The sequence below is a fragment of the Nylanderia fulva genome, unplaced genomic scaffold (genome assembly GCF_048542155.1).
Source record: "Nylanderia fulva isolate GAGA-0341 unplaced genomic scaffold, ASM4854215v1 Scaffold883, whole genome shotgun sequence".
NCBI lineage: Eukaryota > Metazoa > Arthropoda > Insecta > Hymenoptera > Formicidae > Nylanderia > Nylanderia fulva.
Window position 1 is genome coordinate 1 of NW_028191008.1, and position 26,566 is coordinate 26,566.

Below are 26,566 nucleotides of genomic sequence, written 5' to 3' on the forward strand. Positions count from 1 at the left end.
GGCATTATACTGCACCCCATTACGACCATTCATTTCGTCATTTATTCTCGCTTTCTCTCTCTCTAACGCTCTCACGTATTCCGGACACACTTCGGACAGAACCGAGTGATCACATTTGCTCCCTTTCAGCTTACAGTTTCTACACACACTTTCCTTTTTTACAATCTCTCATCAGTGTCCTACACATCCACATTTTTGGCACAGTCTTTCCTTTTCGGTGCATTGCCGCATCATGTGCCCAAATGCGAAGCACTTGTGGCACCTCAGCACACTGAAAACTCGTTCACCCTAAAGGCCTTCCAATGCACAAACACTCGTCCGTCACTACAGAGAACATTTCTTATTGCACTCGTAACTTCTAATATCACATTTCCGCAGGTTGCATCTTTCTTCGCATTCCTACTCACAACACGCACACGTTCCATAAATACTCTCTCATCCACTCGCCCTTTCAAGCTCCTCTCATACATTTTCTCTCATTACACTTCACTCGCCATATCATTCGGCACATCGTACAAGATGATCTTTGGGCTTATCCTTTGCGACGGCAGCTCAACCTTTAGGCCAGCATTCTTAAATGACCACACCTCTTTATTCTTTTCAACTCACTCTCGCTCATCGTCTAATCGCTACACTCCATTCCTCACTTTCCTCACCGCTTCACACGCACATTCAGTACTTGCTCAATGCTTCATCATTCTCTCTTTACTTCCTCACTTGTCACACTCGCACTTGCATCATTCCGCTCTCACTATTACCGCATAACTCTCTCTTTCGTTTTCACTCGTTTTCACATTCATCTCCTGTACCTTTTCAATCACGCTCTTTTCAACATTTTTCGCACTCACGCTCGCATAGCCATCCACTTCCGCCGTAGGCTAAATCCCGACTCGCTAGACGCATACACTCATACAGTTTCCCCTGTATTCTCTCATTTTGCACAACACTTTTCATCAATCTGTTCCTCATATTCTCTCCACAATGTCCAGTATTTTCTCACTCGCACTCTTTGAAATTTTGTTCGTCTCCGTAAACAGGAATTTACGGAGTCTCGCACCAATTACTCTCATACACGCTATCTCACTCACTTCCGCAACGCTCTCATTCTCTCCCTCATTCATTAATCAAAACGAAAGTTAGAGGTTCGAAGGCGATCAGATACCGCCCTAGTTCTAACCATAAACGATGCCAGCTAGCGATCCGCCGAAGTTCCTCCGATGACTCGGCGGGCAGCTTCCGGGAAACCAAAGCTTTTGGGTTCCGGGGGAAGTATGGTTGCAAAGCTGAAACTTAAAGGAATTGACGGAAGGGCACCACCAGGAGTGGAGCCTTGCGGCTTAATTTGACTCAACACGGGAAACCTCACCAGGCCCAGACACCGGAAGGATTGACAGATTGATAGCTCTTTCTTGATTCGGTGGGTGGTGGTGCATGGCCGTTCTTAGTTGGTGGAGCGATTTGTCTGGTTAATTCCGATAACGAACGAGACTCTAGCCTGCTAAATAGGCGTACCTTATGGTATCGCGAAGGCCCCCGGCTTCGGCTGGCGGGTTTTTACTACCAACGTACAAACAAATCTTCTTAGAGGGACAGGCGGTTTCTAGCCGCACGAGATTGAGCAATAACAGGTCTGTGATGCCCTTAGATGTTCTGGGCCGCACGCGCGCTACACTGAAGGAATCAGCGTGTGTTCCCTGGCCGAAAGGCCCGGGTAACCCGCTGAACCTCCTTCGTGCTAGGGATTGGGGCTTGCAATTGTTCCCCATGAACGAGGAATTCCCAGTAAGCGCGAGTCATAAGCTCGCGTTGATTACGTCCCTGCCCTTTGTACACACCGCCCGTCGCTACTACCGATTGAATGATTTAGTGAGGTCTTCGGACTGGTGCGCGGCAATGTCTCGGCATTGCCGATGTTGCCGGGAAGATGACCAAACTTGATCATTAGAGGAAGTAAAAGTCGTAACAAGGTTTCCGTAGGTGAACCTGCGGAAGGATCATTAACGTTCCGGAGGTCCTGCTCTGCGTCGAGAGTCCTCTCTTTTGGGAGAGACGCGCGCTCGCAGCAGTCGGCGACTGAATGGACGCGCTGAAAAGGCGCTCTCAGAGAAAAAGAAAATAACGGATTTGACGGAATTTGTTGTTGTGTTTTGATATAACGACGGACGCCGTCGCGCCTCTCTGACCGAAAGTAGTCGGCAAGCAGAGCAGCGCGCCCGGCGGTGTTCGACGACGATTCGGAGCGAGACGCTTCGCGATCACGCTCGTGTGTGTGCCATTCTCCGGCCACACACACACAGAGCGTCGATTCGGCGTTGAGCGCGAACCGGTGGTAACCTATGCCCGCGCACGCGTGTGTGCAGCACCCACGACGTTCGTCGACGCGCGCCCTCCCCGTTGTCGCGGGGCAGCGGTCAGCGTGCCGAGAACACACGGTGTGCGACCGCGAGTGCCGAGCGAGAGGACCCCCATATATTATTATAATATATATATAACACAGAGAAGGGATCGATGATATTTCGACCAATCTGTCAACTGTGTCGGTCCGACGGTTTCTTCAAAGAGCTTCCGCCCCGGCTCTCCCGTTGCGGGAGAGACGCTCCGAACGAGAAACACACAACTCTATCTTTGTGCCGTAGCCTTCCCTGGCGGGAGGCGGCGGTCCGCGCGCGTCCTCGGACGCGCGCGGACAGGCTGATCGAAGAGCCACCACGATTATTCTCTCTCTCTCGTCCGAGAGAAGAGACCACGATGGTTGAACGAAAAGCGCGTTTCTTCGCGAACGCAAAAATTTCGAACGATTACCCTGAACGGTGGATCACTTGGCTCGTGGGTCAATGAAGAACGCAGCTAATTTCGCGTCAACTTGTGAACTGCAGGACACATGAACATCGACATTTCGAACGCACATTGCGGTCCACGGATACAATTCCCGGACCACGCCTGGCTGAGGGTCGTTTTAGTACCCCTAAACTGCTTGCGTCCGAAAAGCGCGCACGGCCACGACGCGGGCGACCAGAGAATGGCGCGCGCGTCGCCTGTGCCCTGTGCAACGCTTACAATGGGCGTACGAGCGATCGTTGGACGTTCGCCCGAGGTGTCTGTGCCGCGCCGACCGGCCGCGGTGCAAATCCTGGCGTCGTCTGAAATGACACACCGAAATAATAATAATGAGGAGGAGAAGCGCACAAGCGTGTAAAACGTTGGCGAACGCGCGCCCAGAGAATGCTGCGCGAATTAAGAGGGGGAGCGTGTTTGTGTATCCAAGTCGTGTGTGTACGCGAGAGCCGAGGAGAAATGGGATGAGAGTAAGAGCGCGCGCGAAGGGAGCAACAAACGGCCAAAAAAAGGGTCAGGACGGTGAATGGCACCGCTTTCCCTAGAGCGGCGCGTGCGTCGTTGTCTCCCGAAAGTAGGTAGCGCTTGTCTCACCGTCTCTCCTCTCCGTACATCACACAGACTGACCGGACTGCTCTCGCACTCTGTGCCGCGTCTCTCGGTGCGATAGCGCTCGCGCGTCTTATGCCGAGGCGCCCTTGCCCGCACACATAACGGTATTACGGAGAAATATACGGCGCGTCGTCGTCCGGCGGAGAGAGCATTCGTAATCCTTTACCTCTTTACGGAGAAGGGTTTTGAATCGCGAGCCGACCGCGTGTCCGAGTCCACGAAATTTTCGTAAAGCGAAAAAAGGGGACCGGCGCGCCGCGTCGTGTACTCGTCGAATCGATTCCGCCCGAATTTCGTATATAAAAGAGAAGGGAGAGCCGAGAATCTCGAACCCCGCGATATATCGTCTCCATTACCACCAACGAGTGTGTGTGCGGTTAGCGCCCCGGCGATTTGCCTTCTCGCGTATTTCGTGTGCTGCCGCTGCTGCTCTCTCGTTCGACGCTCTCTCTCTCTCCCTCTTATAATATATATTATAGAGGAGAGACGACGATGAGCGACGCGGAGGAGGCAAACGGCTACGAAAACTCACTATGCGACGACCTCAGAGCAGGCGAGATTACCCGCTGAATTTAAGCATATTATTAAGCGGAGGAAAAGAAACTAACCAGGATTTCCTTAGTAGCGGCGAGCGAACAGGAAAGAGCCCAGCACCGAATCCCGCGGTTCCGCCGCAGGGAAATGTGGTGTTTGGGAGGATCCGCTTATCCCGAGGTGCCGCGTCGCGTCCAAGTCCATCTTGAATGGGGCCACTTACCCGTAGAGGGTGCCAGGCCCGTAGCGACCGGTGCGCGCCTCGGGAGGATCTCTCCTTAGAGTCGGGTTGCTTGAGAGTGCAGCTCTAAGTGGGTGGTAAACTCCATCTAAGGCTAAATACGACCACGAGACCGATAGCGAACAAGTACCGTGAGGGAAAGTTGAAAAGAACTTTGAAGAGAGAGTTCAAGAGTACGTGAAACCGTTCAGGGGTAAACCTAAGAAACCCAAAAGATCGAACGGGGAGATTCATCGTCAGCGGCGCTGGCTTCGCGTCGGTCGGCGATGTCCCGCGGAGTCCTTGCGGCTCGCGCGCGGGCACGCTACCGTGCGCCGATGTCCGGCGCTCGTCGTCGTGCACTTCTCCCCAAGTAGAACGTCGCGACCCGCTGGGTGTCGGTCTACGGCCCGGGTGCGGTGTCTGTCGCGTCGCCGGTAAAACGGCACGCGACAAACCCTCGGTCGCCCGGCCGGCTGCTCGGCGGTACGCGCAAGGTATCAGGCCGCACTATTCACGGTGCGTCGAGACCGTCGCAAGCGCGCGCCACGGTACTCGGAGGTTACGGACTTCGCGCCGTCCCCGGTCCTGGCCCGCTGTTGGTTACAGTACGGTACACCTTCGACAGGCCTGCGAACGTCTCCCGCGGTCTCGCGGGAGACCGATACCGGTCGGCGACGCTACTGCTTTGGGTACTCTTAGGACCCGTCTTGAAACACGGACCAAGGAGTCTAACATGTACGCGAGTCATTGGGACTTGTCGCGAGACCTAAAGGCGTAATGAAAGTGAAGGTCGGCCCTGGCCGTCGACCTAGGGAGGATGGGCCGCGTCGCGATGCGGCCTCGCACTCCCGGGGCGTCTCGTTCTCATCGCGAGAAGAGGCGCACCCAGAGCGTACACGTTGGGACCCGAAAGATGGTGAACTATGCCTGGTCAGGACGAAGTCAGGGGAAACCCTGATGGAGGTCCGTAGCGATTCTGACGTGCAAATCGATCGTCGGAACTGGGTATAGGGGCGAAAGACTAATCGAACCATCTAGTAGCTGGTTCCCTCCGAAGTTTCCCTCAGGATAGCTGGCACTCGGCCGTTCCGCACGAAACGCGCGCGAGTCTCATCTGGTAAAGCGAATGATTAGAGGCCTTGGGGCCGAAACGACCTCAACCTATTCTCAAACTTTAAATGGGTGAGATCTCTGGCTTTCTTGAATTATGAAGCCACGAGCATCTTCGGATCAGAGTGCCAAGTGGGCCATTTTTGGTAAGCAGAACTGGCGCTGTGGGATGAACCAAACGCAGAGTTAAGGCGCCCAACTCGACGCTCATGGGACACCATGAAAGGCGTTGGTTGCTTAAGACAGCAGGACGGTGGCCATGGAAGTCGGAATCCGCTAAGGAGTGTGTAACAACTCACCTGCCGAAGCAACTAGCCCTGAAAATGGATGGCGCTGAAGCGTCGAGCCTATACTCTGCCGTCAGCGGCAAGTGGGGCGGCAACCGGGAGCGGGCGTTAGTCTTCTCTCGCGTCGTCACGAAGCCCTGACGAGTAGGAGGGTCGCGACGGTGAGCGCAGAAGGGTCTGGGCGCGAGCCTGCCTGGAGCCGCCGTCGGTGCAGATCTTGGTGGTAGTAGCAAATACTCCAGCGAGGCCCTGGAGGACTGACGTGGAGAAGGGTTTCGTGTGAACAGCCGTTGCACACGAGTCAGTCGATCCTAAGCCCTAGGAGAAATCCTATGTCAATGACGGCGTACAATATACTCGAGTGTCGAGAAATAATAATAAATATTATACGAAAGACACACGCCCGTCGGGCGAAAGGGAATCCGGTTCCTATTCCGGAACCCGGCAGCGGAACCGCATACAATTCGGGCCCTCGTAAGAGTGTTCGTCGGGGTAACCCAAAATGACCTGGAGACGCCGTCGGGAGATCCGGGAAGAGTTTTCTTTTCTGTATAAGCGTTCGAGTTCCCTGGAAACCTCTAGCAGGGAGATAGGGTTTGGAACGCGAAGAGCACCGCAGTTGCGGCGGTGTCCGGATCTTCCCCTCGGACCTTGAAAATCCAGGAGAGGGCCACGTGGAGGTGTCGCGCCGGTTCGTACCCATATCCGCAGCAGGTCTCCAAGGTAAAGAGCCTCTAGTCGATAGAATAATGTAGGTAAGGGAAGTCGGCAAATTGGATCCGTAACTTCGGAATAAGGATTGGCTCTGAGGAGCGGGGCGTGTCGGGCTTGGTCGGGAAGCGGGTCTGGCTGACGTGCCGGGCCTGGGCGAGGTGAACGGTCGGCGTTCTCGCGCCGGTCCCGGGATCCGAGCTCGGTCCCGTGCCTTGGCCTCCCGCGGATCTTCCTTGCTGCGAGGCTTCCGTGGCGGCGCGAGCCGTCGTGGTCGTCCTCTTCGGCCGCCATTCAACGCTCAGCTCAGAACTGGCACGGACTAGGGGAATCCGACTGTCTAATTAAAACAAAGCATTGCGATGGCCCTCGCGGGTGTTGACGCAATGTGATTTCTGCCCAGTGCTCTGAATGTCAACGTGAAGAAATTCAAGCAAGCGCGGGTAAACGGCGGGAGTAACTATGACTCTCTTAAGGACTCCGTCCGGGCGACCGGCGGATCCATGTGCCATCCCCACCTCCTCGTGGTGAGAGTCGGGCAACGCTGGCGAAAATTTCGACCGGCGGCCAACGGGGCTCTGGCTTGGCAGGGGCGCTTGCGCCTCGCTTGGGTTCGTGGGGTTGCCAGCCCCTCGAGCCGACATACGACAGGCACTTCAAAGGAAAAAGGATATTCTCTCCGGCGGCAGCCTCGGGCCGCCGGTCCTGTCGTGCATTCGTCCTCCTCTCCTGAACCCAGCCCTGGTCCTTCGCGACAGCCTCCCGCTGCGGCTCGTCGTCGACAACCGCCCTCGGCTGTCCCTGCCCCTGAGTCCCCGCATGCCTTGCCGTACCCGTGCCCTCATTGCAATCGCGCGTTCAGCACCAAGAACGGACTCGGTCTTCATCGCCGTCGGGCGCACGAGGCCATATACAACGAGGAAATTAACGTCGAGAGGGTGAAGCGCCAGTGGAGCGCTGAAGAACAGCGCATGATGGCGAGGGAAGAGGCCTTGGCGGTTTATCGAGGCGTTCGGTTTATCAACCAACATCTGCTCACCGTTGTTCCGAACCGCTCCCTTGATGCTATCAAGGGTATGCGGAAAAACGGTGGGTACCGACGCCTTGTTGCCGCCGCTCTGGAGGATCTGTCCGCCACGTCGGGAGATAGTTCTTTTCTTTCCGCTGGTGGATTCCAGTCCTTCGGCCTCCCCTCAAGCGTCAGCCATCTCTCCGCGTGGGTCACCAGGCTCGCCTCCGTTTTCACCATCTTCTCCCGGCTGGGGCGATGCGTATGGCACATTTTCCGGCGCTATTCGAGCATTAGTCCCAGTCGTGGAAGCCATCCAGGGATGGAGTTCCCGCGTCCTGACTCAGATTGGGTTAGGAGTGCTGGATGGCCAGCGGAGTGTTGATGCCGTCGGCCCGTGGATCACTGGCGTATTCCCTCCGACTGTTTCTCGTTTGCGACCGCCTATGCGTCGCTTTGCTGCCAATCCGGGCAAGAAAGCGCGACGACGGGCGGAGTATGCGCGCGTGCAGCGCCTCTTCCGCTCGAACATGTCGCGTGTGGCCAAGGAGATCTTGGATGGGGCCGACCATGCAGGCGTGGTTCCGGATGTGCAGCGTATGTCTGCGCATTGGGGCCCGTTTGTTGCGCAGGCTTCCGTGCCTGTCGCTCCGGCTCCGCGAGTTCCATCAAAGCGTAAGCTGGGTGGCACGTGGGCACCGATCTCCTGCGAGGAGGTGGCAGCCATCAACTTGCCCCTCAACTCGGCTCCCGGATTGGACGGCATTAGCGTACGCTTATGGAGAGCGATGCCAGCGTCCATCAAAGCTCTCCTCTTCAACATCGTGCTGCATTGCGGAGGATTCCCAGTATCCATGCTGGTGAGTCAGACGGTGTTCATACCCAAGAGGGGCGAGTGTGCTCTTCCGGGCGATTTCCGTCCGATCTCCATTACCTCCGTGGCTGTGAGGCATCTGCATAAAATCTTGGCCCAGAGGCTTCGCGAGTCCAAGCTTGTAGATCTTCGGCAGCGCTGTTTCGACGATGGGTGCGGCGAAAATGTCGCCGTCCTTGCGTCCTTGCTAATGGACGCCAGGTCCCGTCGTCGAGAACTACACGTTGCTTCGCTGGACTTCGCGAAGGCCTTTGATAGTGTCAGCCATGGGGCAATCACTAATTCCTTGGCTGGCTTGGGCTTGCCTCACGGCCTTATCGATTATATCGGGCGCATTTATGCGAACAGCAGCACGGTGTTTGAAGTGCGCGGTGTCAGGTCAGAGCTCTCTAAAGCGGGCAGAGGCGTCAGGCAGGGGGATCCACTGTCACCGGTGCTATTTTGCCTGGTGGTGGATGAGATCATGAGATCGATACCTGCCGACGTCGGATACCAGCTGGGAGAGCATCGTATAAACATCATCGCTTATGCTGATGATGTTCTCCTATTCGCTGCCACCAAGTGGGGTCTTCAGACCGGCGTACATGGGAATAAAGATAGCCCATATAAATGCGCAAAGATCGCGAGCAGCAGCAGTAAACCTGGAACTAATATTTAACGAACAAAACTTTGACATCCTCTATATACAGGAACCTTACTCTTATAAGGGGAGAGTAAGAGGATATTCTGCGCCGGGCTTAAGGATCATTCAACCTGACAAAAAAGACGCATGGGTCGCCGCGGTGGTAAGAGAAGGAAAAATGGACGTCTTCCAAAACACAAGTATGGAAAACGAACATATCATGTGCTTCCAGGCTTGCGCGGGACAGGAACAGCTTTACATTATTAACATGTATTGCCAATTCTCTTTAGAAATAAAACCGTTCTTAGATGACCTAGACAATATCCTACAAAAACTCTCTGGGTGCAATATTATAGTAACCATGGACGCAAATGCCAGGTCGGACTGGTGGTTCTCCGACACCACAGACGAGAGAGGGAAGGAGCTGGAAGAATTCATCCTGTCGCACAACCTCTGCATAATGAATAAGCCAAATAACCCTAATACGTATTCGACGGAAAGGGGACAGTCGAATATAGACGTTACACTCGTCAGCGAAGGTCTGGCCAGTAAACTAAGAAACTGGAAGGTGGACACAGCGTGCACCACAAGTGACCATAATATTATTGCCTTCGAGATTGGGGACAAGACCCTAAGGAGGACGGAGTGGAGCATGCAAAATGGCTATAATCTGAAAAAAGCAAATTGGGACACCTTCGATGAATTGATTCAGGCACAATTTAACAAAGATTTTCTGAACAAATTGGAGAGCAGTAGAGCCAGCGAGGCAGCGCGGCTCTTCAATAAAACGTTACTTAAAATATGCGATAGATCTATTCCGAGAAGGAAATTGGCTAACCAAACGGTTCCGTGGTGGACCGAAGAGCTAAAAATACTTAGATCACACGCGAACAAAGCCAAAAAGCACCTCCTAAGAGCAAAGAGGTTAAATCTAGGAAACGTGAACGAATATGGGGAACTCTACAGAAGAACCAGAAATAAATATGTCTCGCTAATCAAGAAGGAGAAAACGGCTGCATGGAGAAGCTTTGTAACTAAGGCCGGAAATAGAGATCCCTGGAGTATCGTTTACAAAATAGTTCGCGATAAGATAAAGAAGCCGAACTATTTCTGCACCCTAACCCTGCCCTCGGGAAAGGAAACAAATAACTGGGCGGAGACGATAAGTGCTCTTCTAGATAAATGCGTACCGCCAGACGATGTAGGCGGAGAAGGTAAAGTACACGCAGAAATAAAATCACAAAATAAAAGATATCGTAATAGTAATATGGAACAGGAAATCACGGAAGAGGAAGTGGCGGTTGCCATCAAGAGGATCAAGAAGAATAAGGCCCCAGAAGCCGATGGCGTAAAAGGAGAGATGCTAAAGGCTGTATGGGCAAGCAACAAGGAAGTCATAAGACAAGTGCTAAATATTTGCCTAAGAGAAAAAACATTTCCCGAGGAATGGAGGATAGCTTCACTGCGCATAATATTAAAGGATAGCAAGAAGGACAGAAGCTTATTAAACTCATACAGACCTATTGCACTCTTACCAGTGTTTGCGAAGATCTTTGAGAGAATTTTGATTGGTAGAATCACTAGATGTTACAAGGAGACGGGCCTGGAGTGCAAGAATCAGTTTGGCTTTAAACCAGGGTGCTCCACAGAGGACGCTCTAATTGCCTTCAGAAACGGTCTGAACACTGACAAGAGATACGTAGTGGCCCTCTTTGTGGACATCGAAGGGGCCTTTGATAACCTTTGGTGGCCCGCTATTAAGAAAAGGCTGATCATGGCAAAATGTAGTAGCACTTTAATCAGAATTATCGACAAGTACTTTAGTAAAAGAAAAGTAGTGGTAAAATCTAATTTCAAGGAGGCCCATAAATATATGCAGAAGGGTTGCCCGCAAGGGTCAATCATAGGCCCAGCAATGTGGAATTTCTGCATGGATGCGTTACTGCAAGAGCTTACAACGATAAGCGATACAGAGACAATAGCGTACGCGGATGACCTAGCGACTTTAATACGAGGGAACTCGAGGCAAGAACTGGAAAGAACTGGCGCACGTGTCTTAAAAACTATCAATGAATGGTGTGTGATACATAAATTGAAAGTATCGGCGACAAAAACTACGGCACTTATGATGAAGGGCAAATTTGACAAAGAAAGGATGCCCAGGCTAAAAATCGAGCGGCAAAACATAAAATATGCTTCCGAAGTAAGATACCTTGGTGTCTTAATTGACAGCAAATTAAGCTTCATAGCACACGCAAGATACCTAAGAGACAAACTAGTCAAATTTATGATGCAAATCAGAAGAGTCGCAAGGGACGAGTGGGGGCTCAAAAAACATGTCCTGAGAATACTATACAAGGCAGTAGCAACCCCAATTACTACGTATGCGGCTGCGTTCTGGTTTGACAAGGTGTCACATGTATTAGTCAAAAGACACATTTTGGCGGCTCAGCGAGCGCTGCTCATAGTGCTCACGAAAGCATGTAGAACGACGTCGACTAGCGCCATGCAAGTAATAAGCGGAATAATGCCTTTAGACTTGGAAATTATCCAACAAGGAGTGAGTAATAAAATGAAAAGAAACTTGGACGTAGAATGGAATAACTATAGATATGAAGCGAAAGAAAACGTGAACGATAGAAATGTGGCCGCGAACGGACTTGGATGAATTTCTCGCTCGCCCGGCGAAAGCAACACGCCGCGAACGGACTTGGAAGAATTTCTCGCTCGCCCGGCGAAAGCAACACGCCGCGAGCGAACTTGGAAGAATTTGTCGCTCGCCCGGCGAAAGCAACACGCCGCGAACGGACTTGGATGAATTTCTCGCTCGCCCGGCGAAAGCAACACGCCGCGAACGGACTTGGAAGAATTTCTCGCTCGCCCGGCGAAAGCAACACGCCGCGAGCGAACTTGGAAGAATTTGTCGCTCGCCCGGCGAAAGCAACACGCCGCGAGCGAACTTGGAAAAAGCGGCTTGTGCGGCCGGAGGTGTCGCCCGCCAACGAAAGCAACACGCCGCGATCGGACTTGGGGTACGGGCGGCGCGTGCCGCCGGAGGTGTCGCCCGCCAACGAAAGCAACACGCCGCGAACGGACTTGGAAGAATTTCTCGCTCGCCCGGCGAAAGCAACACGCCGCGAACGGACTTGGAAGAATTTCTCGCTCGCCCGGCGAAAGCAACACGCCGCGAACGGACTTGGATGAATTTCTCGCTCGCCCGGCGAAAGCAACACGCCGCGAACGGACTTGGAAGAATTTGTCGCTCGCCCGGCGAAAGCAACACGCCGCGAGCGAACTTGGAAAAAGCGGCTTGTGCGGCCGGAGGTGTCGCCCGCCTACGAAAGCAACACGCCGCGATCGGACTTGTGGTACGGGCGGCGCGTGCCGCCGGAGGTGTCGCCCGCCAACGAAAGCAACACGCCGCGATCGGACTTGGAAGAATTTCTCGCTCGCCCGGCGAAAGCAACACGCCGCGAACGGACTTGGAAGAATTTCTCGCTCGCCGGCGAATGCAACACGCCGCGAACGGACTTGGATGAATTTCTCGCTCGCCCGGCGATAGCAACACGCCGCGAACGGACTTGGAAGAATTTCTCGCTCGCCCGGCGAAAGCAACACGCCGCGAGCGAACTTGGAAGAATTTGTCGCTTCGCCCGGCGAAAGCAACACGCCGCGAGCGAACTTGGAAAAAGCGGCTTGTGCGGCCGGAAGGTGTCGCCCGCCAACGAAAGCAACACGCCGCGATCGGACTTGGGTTACGGGCGGCGCGTGCCGCCGGAGGTGTCGCCCGCCAACGAATGCAACACGCCGCGATCGGACTTGGGTTACGAGCGGCGCGTGCCGCCGGAGGTGTCGCCTGCCAACGAAAGCAACACGCCGCGATCGTACTTGGGTTACGGGCGGCGCGTGCCGCCGGAGGTGTCGCCCGCTAATCAAGGCAACACGCCGCTATCGGGCCTGGAAAAATTTCTCGCTCGCCGGCGAGAGCAACGCGCCGCGAGCGAACTTGCGCCTGTTCCCGAGTTCTCGCTTGTACCGCTAACGAGCGAGCTAAATGAGATTAATTAAATGAGGACGCATCGGAAAGTTTATTCGTGCAAACACTCCGGCTTCGCTTATCGGCATCCTGCCTGCATTCGTCCACGTATCGGTCGTAGAATCTCGAAGATTGTGCATCCGACGAGTGGTAGCCGGGAATTAGCAGATATCGTAATAATCGTGTCGCGCGGTCGTGCGGAGCGTCGAAAAGTACGAAACCTTTGTCCGAAACGTATTTCCGTATCGTAGCATTATCTCCTCGTAGCGGCGCTACTCGCCGTCAAGTGCCCCGGAGGTACCGCCGGCGGGCGACGGACTTGGTGAAATCATTCGGTCGTCCGGAGGTGTCGCCCGTCCCGGAGGTGCCGTCCGTCCCCAAGTTGACGCCGGCCGTTATGTGGTGCCGCACGTATAATCACGCCCGTAACGAGCCGTCTCGGTTGCCGCGCGCGTGATTTCGCATCGGGCGAGTGTTCCGTACCGTAATCGCGGTCACCGCAGCTTGCGTGTTGCGTATCATCCGTAATAATTCGAAATATATGTCTCCGACACGTGGGTTTGAGAGATACGTTTCGAGTTAGTAATCGGACAGCGCCCTCATGTCGAGCGAGCGCCGAATAGTAAGTAACTTTCGTCCGAAACGTTTTTACGTAGCTCTCCTCGTTGCGGCGCCGTAAATCGTCGTTAAGTGTTCCGGAGGTACCGCCGGCGGTCGTCTGACTTCGAGAGATCATTCGGTCGTCCGGAGGTGCCGCCCGTCCCGGAGGTGTCGCCGGTCGGCCGTGGTTCCCGGAGGTGTCGCCCGGCCCGAGGTGTCGCCGGTCGGCCGTGGTTCCCGGAGGTGTCGCCCGGCCCGGAGGTGCCGCCCGGCCCGGAGGTGCCGCCGGTCGGCCGTGGTTCCCGGAGGTGTCGCCGGCCCGGAGGTGCCGCCGCCGGAGGTGCCGCCGGTCGGCCGTGGTTCCCGGAGGTGTCGCCCGGCCCGGAGGTGTCGCCGGTCGGCCGTGGTTCCCGGAGGTGTCGCCCGGCCCGGAGGTGCCGCCCGACCCGGAGGTGCCGCCCGGCCCGGAGGTGCCGCCCGGCCCGGAGGTACCGTCGGTGCTTATACCTTATTGTCCCGGCATTTCGTTTGTTTCCTTCTTAATTAATGCTAATTATCGTTGTTTGACATTCGCCATACGGCTATCGTGATAATATTTTATCGTACAATAGGACTTTTCGATCGTTCGCTCTCCGCGACTATGTCTCGATTGAACGCGCCTTTCGGCGCTCGCGCTCGCATACGGCCGTGCGTAGGACCGTGCGTCGCCGACCGCCTGGCCGGCCGGTTGGGTACTATAAGAGATACGTCGCGCTCGGCGCGTCGAACGAGTCGAGCGAGTCCGGACGAGTCGTAAACGTACTTTCTCGAGTCTCTCGCCACTCCGGCGTGTTTCGACCGCTCTCCGTACCGTCGCCGACCGCTTGGCCGGTCGGTTGGGTACTATAAGAGGGTAGGAGAGATTAATATTGTACGTGTCGCGCTCTCGACGTTGACAAACGAAGAATCGCCCGAACGGGTCGAGAACGGATTTTGTCGAGTCGCGACTCTGACACGGAGAGAACATTTATATAAAATGTTTGATTTGGAAACCACGAAGCTATTTTTTGTTTCGTCGGAGATCATCTTTCGGAGATAATTGCACTCATGGCATGAACAAAGGGATGACCGGATATATATGATGACCGATGGTCACTGCCGGGTCATATTACGGTTAATACTAGTGAGCATACAATATGACAGAGGAAGTTATAACCATCTCCGACGACGACAGTGACAGTGAGATGGTACGATTTAGCGACACCCTGTGTACAACAGGGTGTGAATCTCCTATTCGGACTACATTGAGGATATGGATGTTGATAGCGTACCACCCATTGTAAGAAGACGGTGCGATGACAATGACGATTGACGAGACGATACGATGACGATGAAGAATGAAGATGACAATTGACGACTGTGTACTGATACTGACAACGCTGTCCGGAGTCGTGCAGGTCCGGATGTATGGCATCACGCGCCACTGCATCCCCGACGAGACGCGAGGGTATGCACTGTGGCGTCGTATTGTCATGGCGTTGTCGCCGTAACATTGGGGTCGATTAGGGACTGCTTTCGGCTGTTTCATCACATGAGAAACATGGGCAGATTCCTAAGCATCACACCCTCGATGGACAAACACAACATCGCGGTACATAAATGTACCCGAACTGCGGTTGCGAGGAGGCCGGGAAAGATTATACATATTCTACCTGGCCAACGCTTGTTCCCACATGTCAAGGACGTGAGTAATATATTTATATATATATAATAGTCAAAAATATATATTAATATGTCAAAAAATAAATAAAATAATTAAATTATTATATTTCTATTGCACAGATGTCGAGTCCGATGACAGCGATGGGTGATGCGACCCCCCCCTCTCTCTCACTGTCCCGTCAGGGCTGTAAGTATATTAAAATACCAAAAAAAATCTATAAAATATTAAAATTATTATTATATTCTATGGTAGATTGCCACTACCTCGAGCGCCGCCACATCTCTCTCTCGCTGCTCACTCGCCGTCACCGTATATTTTTTTATATTTTATATTTTATATTTTTTTATATTGTTATTATTAGTTTTATATTTTTATATTTTATTTTTATATTTATATTTTATTAATTTTTATATTTTTTTATTTTAATATAGTATTTTTTTATTTTTATTTACACACACACAGTAGAGAGGGTATTGGAGTCTTAATACTCGCGAAGTGACGAACCGCGGGGTCCCTCATCTCTACTGCAACACTGTACACTACACACACGCATACACACATGCACATACTCTAACATATGAGGTGTAATCCGAGCCGACCGGCAACCTCCACGCGTTCCACCTCGGTAATGCTAATGCCGGCGGTAATATATTAAATAAAAAAATATTAATAAATAAAAGTTTATTAATTTTAAAAAATGTTTCCCCCTTCTTCTTTCCTTATAGAAACGATATGTAAAAACTAATGACAAAAATATGAATAAAAAAAGTAAGAATAAAAAAAAAATGTTTTTCCTCCGCTCCTCACATCTCTCCTGCCGTCGCATCTCTCGCCGTCCATCTCATCTCTCGCCGTCGCCTCTCTCGCCGTCGCCTCTCTCGCCGTCGGCCTCTCTCGCCGTCGGCTTCTCTCTCGCCGTCGATCTCTCGACCGTCGTCCTCTCTCCTCTCTCGCCGTCGCATCTACTCGCCGCGTCACCTCTCTCGCCGTCGCCTCTCCCCCGGTGGGTCGCCTCTCTCGCTCCGCCTCTGCATCTCTCGCCGCAGGCCCGAGCCGCCGAATCTCTCTCGCCTGGCAGGCCCGAGCCTTCCGACTCTCGTTCCGCCGCCGCGCGCTAACCCCTCTCTCTCTCTCAGCTCCGACGGAAGAGCTCTGTTACCCGCCGCGCGCTGATCCAGGCTTGGATCTCCTCTCTCTTCTCGAAATGCGTGCTGAATCCCGGCTTGGATCTCTCTCTTACTATCACAGCGCTGCGTCCGTCTTCCTCTCGTAAGATAAAATTATCGATTCTGCCGCAGCATGGATGTTCTTATCCGTAAGATAAACTATCGATTTTTTTTTTCTCGCAATGGGCATTGGTCTTGACACAATAATTATATCTCGCAAAGTATGTAACGGGTTGGCGCGCAAATAAAGTACACCATTGATATATACATATAAGTATTTATTCATCTTATATTTAATACATAATTATATAAGTTTATTACATATTAAAACTAAAGCCAACCAGCTCGCAATCGACAAGTTGGTGCATGTTGAAGACATTGCTAGCGCGTATCGCATTCGACAATTCTCTCGCATTCGTTACAGTGGATGCAATATTGGAGAATTGCGTATATTTGATATCAACCGTTGCGATGAGCCTCGTCAATCGATCGAACATTATTTCGATACATGAATCGAGCTCGAACATACGATGTAACGTCGATTCGACCATCATCATGCGCACGTCCGCTGATTCGAGACTTATGAGCTTGGTGCCGTTTATCTTGTGAAATCGCACTGTTAGCGGCCCGACACTTATGCAATTATACACATCGTTGTTGGAGGAGGAGTCATTGTTCAGGTAATTGTGAATAGCGTGGCGTTGCTCGTAGAGTCCTTTCCACGTTTCGAAAGATAGTAATAGCTGTTTTCCCCGATGATCTCCTATGGCGATCTCCACGTAACTCGGCGGATTCACTCTGATGCCGATTTCGAGGAATTTGAATTCCGTTGCCGTCAATGCGTATCGTCTTCCAAGTATACGAACCGCACGAGGCTCCAGCAAAACACTGTAAAAATTAGATGAAAATTATAACTAAATTAGGAAAAAAAGAAATTATAACTCATAAAAAACTATAGAATATAGAAAAAATATAAAAGATACAAAAAAAGTTATGATAAATAATTAAATTAAGGCCATGTGTAACGAGCAATACGATATTATTTTATTATTGAGAAGAAAATTCTTAATTTAAAATAATAATTGTACAAACGTTTCGAGCTCTACTTGCTCCTCTTCAGTGCGCAAAAAAATAGTGATAATAAATAACGATAATAAATAAATACATAAAATTCTAATAAAAAATCCGCAATACATAGTCAATATAAGTTATATAGTTGAGTCATAGTTAAAACGCAAAATATATTTACAATGAATTGAGACCATTAAAATAGTTCAACAAAGTAAGAACCCAATTAGAAGCAGAATGATTCGTCCGGTTATTCATAAAATATATTAGAATTATTAATAAAAACTTGGAGTGACACTTATATATTGCTCCAAATGAACCACTTATCGTTATTTGACGAAAGTCCCTCGATCTGGCAATGATTATGTTCATCCTCTCCAAATTATTTGATATTTGTTAACTGAATTTAAAGAATTTATTCAATTGTAAAATAGGATTCCACTAATGTGTATGTGAAAAAAGATTAAAAATTATAAATTAAACTAACTACTAAAATATTGAACCTTTATGCTTACAAATTGTTCCGAATAACTTGAGATGACAATGCTTCTAACTGTTGTTGGCCTTATTGTTAGTACTTGACTGTTGTCTAGTCTTTTAAAAAGTCGAATAAATAGGTGTCAGTTCTCACAAAATAAACATATTACATAAGTCTAAAAATTCGATATTTCTTCTAGAATGTCGAAATACGCGTTGTTAAGCAATTCCGTGTCTGTGTTATTATTTATACCATGCCTTTGTTCCTTGATGTGTATCATTTCCGAGATAAGTCTTTTATAATAATTAGATTCAATATCAAGTATTTTAACGTTATCCCAATCAAAAGCATGTTTTTTTTCTATAATATGTTCAGAGACCACAGAATGCTTGGAGGAATCAAATTTAATATTATTCATATGCTCTTTTAGTCTAGTGCGTAATTTTCTTTTGGTTTGCCCAACATACGAAGCTTCACAATCCTTACAATTAATTTTGTAGACAACATTATTATTATTGTTATGCACGTTTTTGTCCTTGTGGACTTTAATTAATTTGTTAAGATTATTTAGACAACGGTATCCTACTCTGAAATCTGATTTTTTTATTGTCGATGCTATTGTCTCAGAAATGTTATTAATGTATGGAATGACAAAAAATTTTTTCTTGCTATTATCTTCTGCAATTTCTTTTTTTCTATTGTTGTTAAACTGACCATTGTTTAAAACTCTTATTCTCTTATTTATTTCTTTAAAGATTAAATGCATTGAAAAAAAGTTATACTTACTCGTCGCATTTCTTCTCGCACGTTTCTTCATGTCTCGGCATGTAGTAATTCATGCTGCTGCTGCTGCTTCTTTGAACCGAGGGTATTAAAAAGTGAACCGTCAGTTAGAACGGTCGACGAAAGACTGATTGTATAATAAGGTACTAATAATCGAGTAACGGTCATTTTTAAAATATTAGGAGAGGGGGATTCTTAGAAATATATCTGGAGGAAAAGAACAAAGAGAAATATTTAAAATATTAGGAGAGGGGGATTCTTAGAAATATATCTGGAGGGAAAGACAAATTTTTAAAAGTAGTGGGGGTAAAAGGAATTCTTAGAAATACGATTGCGTGAGAAATATTTAAAATATTAGGAGAGGGGGTAAAAGAAATTCTTAGAAATACGATTGCGTGAGAAATATTTAAAAGTAGTGGGGGTAAAAGGAATTCTTAGAAATATCTGGTTAGGAAAAATAACAATGAGAATAGTATGTAAATAATATGTTTATTCAAAAAACGGATGATTGTCGCGATTAGCCGACCACCAATTGAATAATTTAAATACATTTTGTAACGCGCAATTTTTTACATGTTTATTACATCGTAGAGTATATGTGGGATCTAATTTATTTAATGCAGGCACATCTTCATATATGGCATCCAAGGTCTCAATGATGAAACCGCTGCACACATCGTCGACTATTTCGGCAAGCCACTTTCGCTTTTCGAGTCCTTTTACATACACGAGAGAGGACTCTTCCTCCTCGTCTTGTTCATTTATGCCATTGATAGCTGCCGTGATCAAGCGCTTAACCATGCAGTATGGAACATTTCCATCCTCCCATTGCAAGCTGTGATGATGCTGAGTTATCCATGAGGCCTGGCGCCTTTCCGACTTTATAAGCACGCTCCACGGCACAGGGCATGCGAAGAAATAGTGCGACATGATATATCCTCTTCTCAGGATTGCCGCTTCCTTTACGATAAATCGCTTGTTTAGGATAAATCCTTGCAGGTCGACAAACGTTGGTGCGGACATGATTTCTTCGATGTGAGTCAGTCGAGAGGTATTACTTCACTAACATCAGACATCTCGCATCATCATGATTATGTATCCTCCTCCCCCTCCCTTACACGCGTAGTTGTGTAAACATTTTTAGGTGATTTTGCGCACAACGTTGGTCAACGGGTTGTATTGGATCACACGATCGTGCATAATGAGGCAGTACGCAGTGGTATTATTAGGTATATTCTCCTTACACTCAAATTCCAATCTCACATCCACCGTTGCGCTCTTGACCGATTCGTTTTGTCGAGAACAATCGATAATCACAAACGGACCGTTTTGTAAAAACCGTGTGATGGTGAGGCTCGGCTCGAGATACTCGTATCCGTAATAATTTTTGCAAAAACGCGCATACGTGTCATACAGAATCGACCATCTGTTTCTATCGAAATCCAGATTCATATCGTCGTACGGATAACATTCCGAGTTCAGATAGAGTTTCACGTTGGTTAATTTACAGTTGTCGAATCGACTCGTATCCTCGGACATGACATTTTTACGCCCTGTCTGCAGAGCAAAAATTACATATCGCGGCTTCTCCAGTTGAGTCGCGGTCTTAATGGCCCACGAACGCTTGGTCGTACGCTGCAATAGCGGAAATTCGTATAGATCCCACGAGCGGAAACCCATGCTGAGGTAACGTCCGCTTTCCAGAGCGCGCAGCATCGACAGCTTCTTAATCTCGCTCAACAACACGTGTGGCATTCGCCATTGTATCTTGAATATGTTGATCACAGGCTCCAGTGCAGAATTTCCATACAGACAATTATTGTCGTTGCGCGCTCGTATTAGGATCAACTCATGACGCGCATTAATAACAACGCGTTTGTAATCCTCGCAAAATCCCAGCAACATGTGCAGCGGTACTCAAAAATTAAAGTATCCATTCACAGTAGTCGGGCTATCCCAGCCTGCATTTCGCATAATCACGCTTCTATCGGATGACATTGTTACATAATTTTTCAGCAGACTTGTTATTCCCACATTCCTGTTGCGATCAATCTCCACACCATCGAGCTCGTAGCGAATTTCGTCAAACATGAATGCGACGCAATTATTTCCCAGCATCACATTGGATCCCTCAACTGGATGAGTTATCCGCAGTTCACCCTCGATGTAGAGGAAACTCTCATACGGCAACGTATATAAATCCTGTTGTTGTATGGGTATTCTTGTCTCGTCGCTGTATCCAAATGTTGTGTTGGCAAACGGGTTGTATGTGTGAGTCTCAATCTTGACGATGCGATCGTCAAAGACTGACTCTTCCTCGATGTTGAGAATCTCAGTCATTGTTCAGATGGCGCGCACCGCAAATCCCAAAAATTGTAAAAACGCAACGTTTGACGAGGTAAGTCTCTTCTTCGCGGTTGATTTGATATTAGCGAATGATGTTGCTGCTGGCCTGATTGTGTTCTTCGTGTCTTTATTCAACACGAGCATCCCGTCGCACGAGGGTGGCCCGCCGTCGTACGTGCAATCTAATTGTTATCTCTTCACCTCGAAAATCGAGCAATCGTCCCTCCTGATCAGTAACGCGTAACACTAAATCAGTAATGCTCGGTACGAAGACCGGCAGGTAAATGATCTGCGCCGGCGTTTCCGATATCTTATATCCTGGTGGTATCCTCGGTGAAAATTCGTGTATCGTGTGAACGAGTTTATCGTTGCTGTATGCACCCGCGGTCACGTTACACTCTATGCGGATAATGTTCACGTTGATAATATTAATCGCCATGTTCGATTTGTGCCATTTTCGCGGTTGCAGTATACGATTCGAGAATCCCAGCAGCGATCCAATGTTGTTGGGCATGCTAAAGATTATTCTGTAGGCACACTTGATCTCGCTTCTCATCGTATTGTAATTAGTGCGGAGCACGATTGGATAATCATCATCGTCGACACCTTTATCACTAACAGCATTATGTTTTCGGGAAAGTGCGCGTTTCAAAAATTCATGTATCGCTTGCAGCTCGTACGATCCCTCGGGAATCGTAATTTCCGCACCGTCTTTGCCATAGTAAAATTTATTATTCGAGGAATTCACATTCGATATAGTGTGATAAGTTTCAAAATCCGTCAGACCGAGCTCGTAGTCCGCGTCGCTCAAATCTATGGGCGGAAAGTAGGTCGCCGCGAGGACGCTACTCTTCCCAGTCAATGTTAGTGTTAGCGACATGTTGACAAAACTGAGTTAAATAGCGCAATGTCAGTCTTTAAATTCGCTGCAAGTTGAACTAAAATTCAATCTCTCGGAGAAACTGCAAGCACAATTGTCCACAGATACTCTGATCATACGTTTGATAAGAGGTGTAATTGTATTCCAATTTCGGCACGTTTAAATATCGCACCAATTCCTCGGGTGGTCGAAGATTGCCAAAACTGTCGAAATAGATTGCGCGATTTCCCCTTTTTGCATACGCCACCCAATGAGTGCCAGGACCGTCTGTGCTGTCCAGATTGACGATACCGCTCTCATTTTCTCGCGCGCTATTTATCGGTAAATTATTGCGCATAAATACACTTTTAAAATTTGGAATGTGCATACGTTTTGCAAGTTGTAGCAATTGCACATTTGTAGTTACACCTTGCGGCATTTTTAACGTTTTTTTGACGTTTTTTTTTTCCTCGCTCCTCGTCCATATTTGTAAGGGGCGAGATACAGTCCGCGGCCTTCCATGGCGCGATTGTGGCGTAGTATCTCTTGCAACTGACGTTGCGCGGCTTTATTGTCGTTTACCGCTTTTGCTACGCCAGCCGCTCCGCCGACCAGGGATCCGAGCGCGCCCAGCATTGGTAAAATCGGCAAAAATCCGCCTCGTTTCGCTGCCGAAAGTACCCTCCTCCTCCTCTTCTTCGTCCTCTTCTTCAAGCCCATGCCGAGCTTTGTCTTGGCTTTCATCGCTGCCCAGACAACTGCGGCCGCGGCTCTCTCACCGAGACTCGAGTTTTTCGCGACGATGCGAGTTTTCGCTTTCTCGGCAAGTACCTTATCCGCAGCGTGTCTCTCGGTGAGTTCGCTGCTCCGAGAGTACGCTATATCGTGTTCACGGCACGCCGCGTCCAATGGGTTGACACCTTGATCACCTCTAGCCAATCGCTTTTCCAAACGAGTTCCCGGGTCGCAAAATTGATAGCCGGGAATATGAAGCTCGACCGGAAGTGCGTTTATCGCACGATTTAATACACCTGTGCCTATTTTCGTTGACATCCGTTGCAATCTCTAGACGATACTGAGCAAAGCGCGAGTCCGCGCAGCTATAAATAGGCGGACGTTGGAGATCAAATCGGGAGTGAGAAAATGCAATTCGTGCGACAACCTCTGACGATACGAGTGATGAATTACGACGACAGAGTACGCTGCAGCGTGAACAAAGGTGTGCGCAAACACGGTACGATGCTACCGACAACTATACGCGCGATCGTTTGCGGCCCCTCGAATTGTGGTAAAACCAACGTGTTGATAAGCCTGCTGGAAAGTCCGCACGGTGTGCGTTTCGAGAACGTGTACGTGTACTCTAAATCGCTGCAACAGCCGAAATATCGCTATTTGGAAGATTTAATGACGTCGATTGACGAAATCGGCTACTTTACATTCTCAAATAACAGTGACGTCATTCCACCGAGCGAGGCATGTCCAAATTCAATTTTTGTCTTTGATGACGTGGCATGCGACAAGCAAGATACGATAAGAGAGTACTTCTCAATGGGGCGCCACTCGAACATCGACTGCTTCTATCTCTGTCAGACATACACGAGAATACCGAAACATCTTATACGCGACAACGCGAACCTGCTAATCCTATTTAAACAGGACGCTACCAATTTGAAGCACGTGTACAACGATCACGTGAATACCGACATGTCGTATGAGGATTTCGGGGAGTTATGTCGTACATGTTGGCAACAAAAGTATGGATTTCTAGTGATAGACAAGGACAGCTCGTTTACGAACGGGCGATACAGAAAAGGATTTAACGAGTTCGCGATACCGCGGAGCCATTAGTCGTCGACAGCACTCTCTAGAGTTTAAGATGGCTGATAATATTCGCGAGCGTGAAAAGGTTGCCAAGGAGATTGTGAAGACGGCCGAATCTATCCGCAAGAAACACCGCGCTCTGAAGACCGGAAAGATCGATGATGATATCGCCGTCAAGACTCACTTTAAACCTATTATCGAGCCGCTACAAAAGATTGTCGACAACGCGACAATTTCGGTGAAAAACGAGCCTAACACCGACGACGACGACGACGACGATGACGGTGTGAAGATCGAAACACGGTATGAGGGGGAGACACCGAAAAAGAGAAAACATAAAATTATCAAGCGATATAAAGAGGAGGAATTGAAAAAGAAAAAATATGATATTTCGAAGCCATTGGACGCTTCACTGCCGACAACATCTACACCAATAAGCGCACAATCTGTGATACCCAAAGCACTCGTAGACGAAAATGTTTTCGAAACCACGCGTAACCCGCCCGAAATATCCCTTCGACACTGGTTAAGATCGTCGGAAGGTCGACAAATGATGCGAAAGGATTGGGGGCCATTAGGACAAAAGTACATGGACGCTCTCCTCGGTGCTGATGAGACGAACGAAATTGATAATGTATACGGAGTCTATTTCGACGAGAATGAAATGCGGCTCGGCAGCAAGCGATTCGCGATTGACAAAGATGACAATATAATCATAGGCGACACGCGGTACATTGGAACGCCCAGATTGTACGAGTTGATCTTCAAGAAAAGACCCGATTACCAGGAGGACGATTTGCAAAAATACAAGCACATATTGTTGACGACAAACGTGCATAAACGCAATTTTGATGCGCAAGGTCGTGTGAAGGGTAGCAAGGGGGACAAGTACAAATATATAATCGCACCGTTGACGCGGGTGGAGAGCCCAAAATCTGGCACTGGAATGCCTCGCGCTATGACGCTAACCGACAATAAGATGGATTACGTGCACTGGGACAACCCCAACGAGCTAGTGGATCGCCTACGATTGCTCGACGCTTCGCGCCAAGCTGGCAACAACGCGCATGACAACGAGATCCTGTCGATCATCGAAGAACTGCGGGAAGCGGGCATTATTATAAATTAAACAAGGGTTCCGACAATCTATTCAGTCCATCGCGTGACACTCTACAAAGCATTGCAAAAAATGTCTATCAATAAATTTGGATTATTCGAGAGGAGAATTGATACAACCGGTGATCATTGGCACACATTGATGAGATGTGTGCGTAAAAACGCTCTATGTCGCGTCGCTACAGATTATGACGCGAGATCGCGCAAGATTCGCCGTGTAGCGCAACCTGAGGCGGATACCGATGCCGTCAACAAATTGTACCTGGAAGAGTGCTTTAAAACATTGATGGTCCAACAGAAAGAGTTAGATGAGAAGCTGGCTGCGTTAGAGAAGGATGTACGAGCGTTGGAGACTGCGATAAAAGAACTTTTGCGTACGCCAAACACTATCTCAGACATCTAATGAGCGGTTGGCTCGGAAACGTCTATCAAACAAACGTCTAGAAGAAGTGGTTACGATCGACATGCTACCAAACAACAATGAGTAGTATCAGTGACCGACCCGGAAGCAGCAGTGAACGACTTGGAAACGGTGGTGAACGCGACCGCTACGATCGAGGTTACGATCATGTCAAACAGAGTTGCGAACGAGGCTACGAACAAGTCCTTAAAGGTTACATACAAGGCTATCACCAACTCAATAAGGGTTGCAAACAGGTCAGGGACGGTTACGATCGATTCAAAAGCGGCTGCGAACGGATCAGAAACGACTGTGAAAAAGGCTGCAAACGAGTCAAAGACGATTTTCGAATGGGTCAAGGACGGGAGTGAACTACGCTATAACGACTGCCTAACTCGAAAGAACCCCGAAACAACGTGAACGAACCCCGAAACAACGTGAAAGAACCCCTAAACAACCTCGAAACAACGTGAACGAACCCCGAAACAACGTGAACGAACCCTGAAACAACCCCGAAACAACGTGAACAAACCCCGAAACAACCCCGAAACAACGTGAACAAACCCCGAAACAACGTGGTACGAACGTGAAAGAACCCCGAAACAACGTGAACAAACGAGAATGAATAGTGAAAATAACAACGAGTAACATAGTTTGGAGAGAAGGCAGTTGGTAAACGAGTTGCACGCGTCAGCGAGAAAAAATTTCCCTCGAAGGCATGTCATAGTGCGAGGATACGATGATCTGTGGCAAGCTGACATTTTCGAGATGCGTCCGTACTCCCGTTTCAACAGAGGTTACCACTACATACTCACCGTCATCGATGTGTTGAGCAAGTATGCGTGAGCTGTACCACTCAAGAGTAAAGGAGGAAGCGAGACAGCTGACGCAATCGCTGAGATAATTCGGGATAGCAAGAGATGTCCGAAAAACATGCAAACCGATAACGGAAAGGAATTTTACAACGCCGATGTGCAACGACTTATGCGAAAACATGACATTAATCACTATTCTACGTATTCGATATTGAAGGCGTCGGTCGTCGAGCGATTCAATCGCACACTAAAGAACGATATGTGGAAGATGTTTACGCTGAATGGCACTTACAAGTGGTTCGACATACTGCCACGCCTCGTATCAGATTACAACGGACGCAAGCATCGAACGATTGGTATGCGACCCGCCGACGTTACTCCCGCGATCGCCGAAAGACTCTTGGCTACCGTGTACAATCGTGTAAAAATCGCGGGCCCGGCAAAGTTCATAGTAGGTGATCAAGTACGCGTCAGCAAGTACAAACAACTTTTCGAGAAGGGTTACACGCCAAATTGGATAACCGAGGTGTTTAAGATTGTTAAAGTGCAGCATACTAAT

General features: G+C 49.3%; 1 protein-coding gene, 1 non-coding gene and 2 pseudogenes across 2 annotated transcripts; all 4 read left to right on the forward strand.

Annotated features, from left to right (window-relative positions):
* On the forward strand, positions 1 to 2,000 carry LOC146719729 (small subunit ribosomal RNA; annotated as a pseudogene; the record flags this gene model as incomplete).
* Positions 2,001 to 2,799: 799 nt separating this feature from the next.
* On the forward strand, positions 2,800 to 2,954 carry LOC114936018 (5.8S ribosomal RNA). The gene has a single exon (XR_003820625.2). It is a non-coding gene; the product is annotated as a 5.8S ribosomal RNA (ribosomal RNA).
* Positions 2,955 to 4,009: 1,055 nt separating this feature from the next.
* Positions 4,010 to 6,341, forward strand: LOC146719730 (large subunit ribosomal RNA; annotated as a pseudogene).
* A 17,390-nt stretch (positions 6,342 to 23,731) lies between these two features.
* Positions 23,732 to 24,805, forward strand: LOC146719731 (uncharacterized). Its single transcript, XM_085489592.1, has 2 exons — positions 23,732 to 23,962; positions 24,074 to 24,805. The coding sequence occupies exons 1-2, from the start codon at positions 23,732 to 23,734 to the stop codon at positions 24,803 to 24,805; spliced, it is 963 nt and encodes a 320-aa protein (XP_085345718.1).
* Positions 24,806 to 26,566: the final 1,761 nt, after the last annotated feature.

What these genes read in the sequence shown, in the direction of transcription:
- LOC146719731 (XM_085489592.1), top strand. Translation starts at nt 23,732, where the DNA reads ATGGCTGATAATATTCGCGAGCGTGAAAAGGTTGCCAAGGAGATTGTG. An exon ending in ACGACGACGACGATGACGGT is followed by an intron (nt 23,963 to 24,073) that starts GTGAAGATCGAA and finishes GATATTTCGAAG; the next exon opens with CCATTGGACGCTTCACTGCC.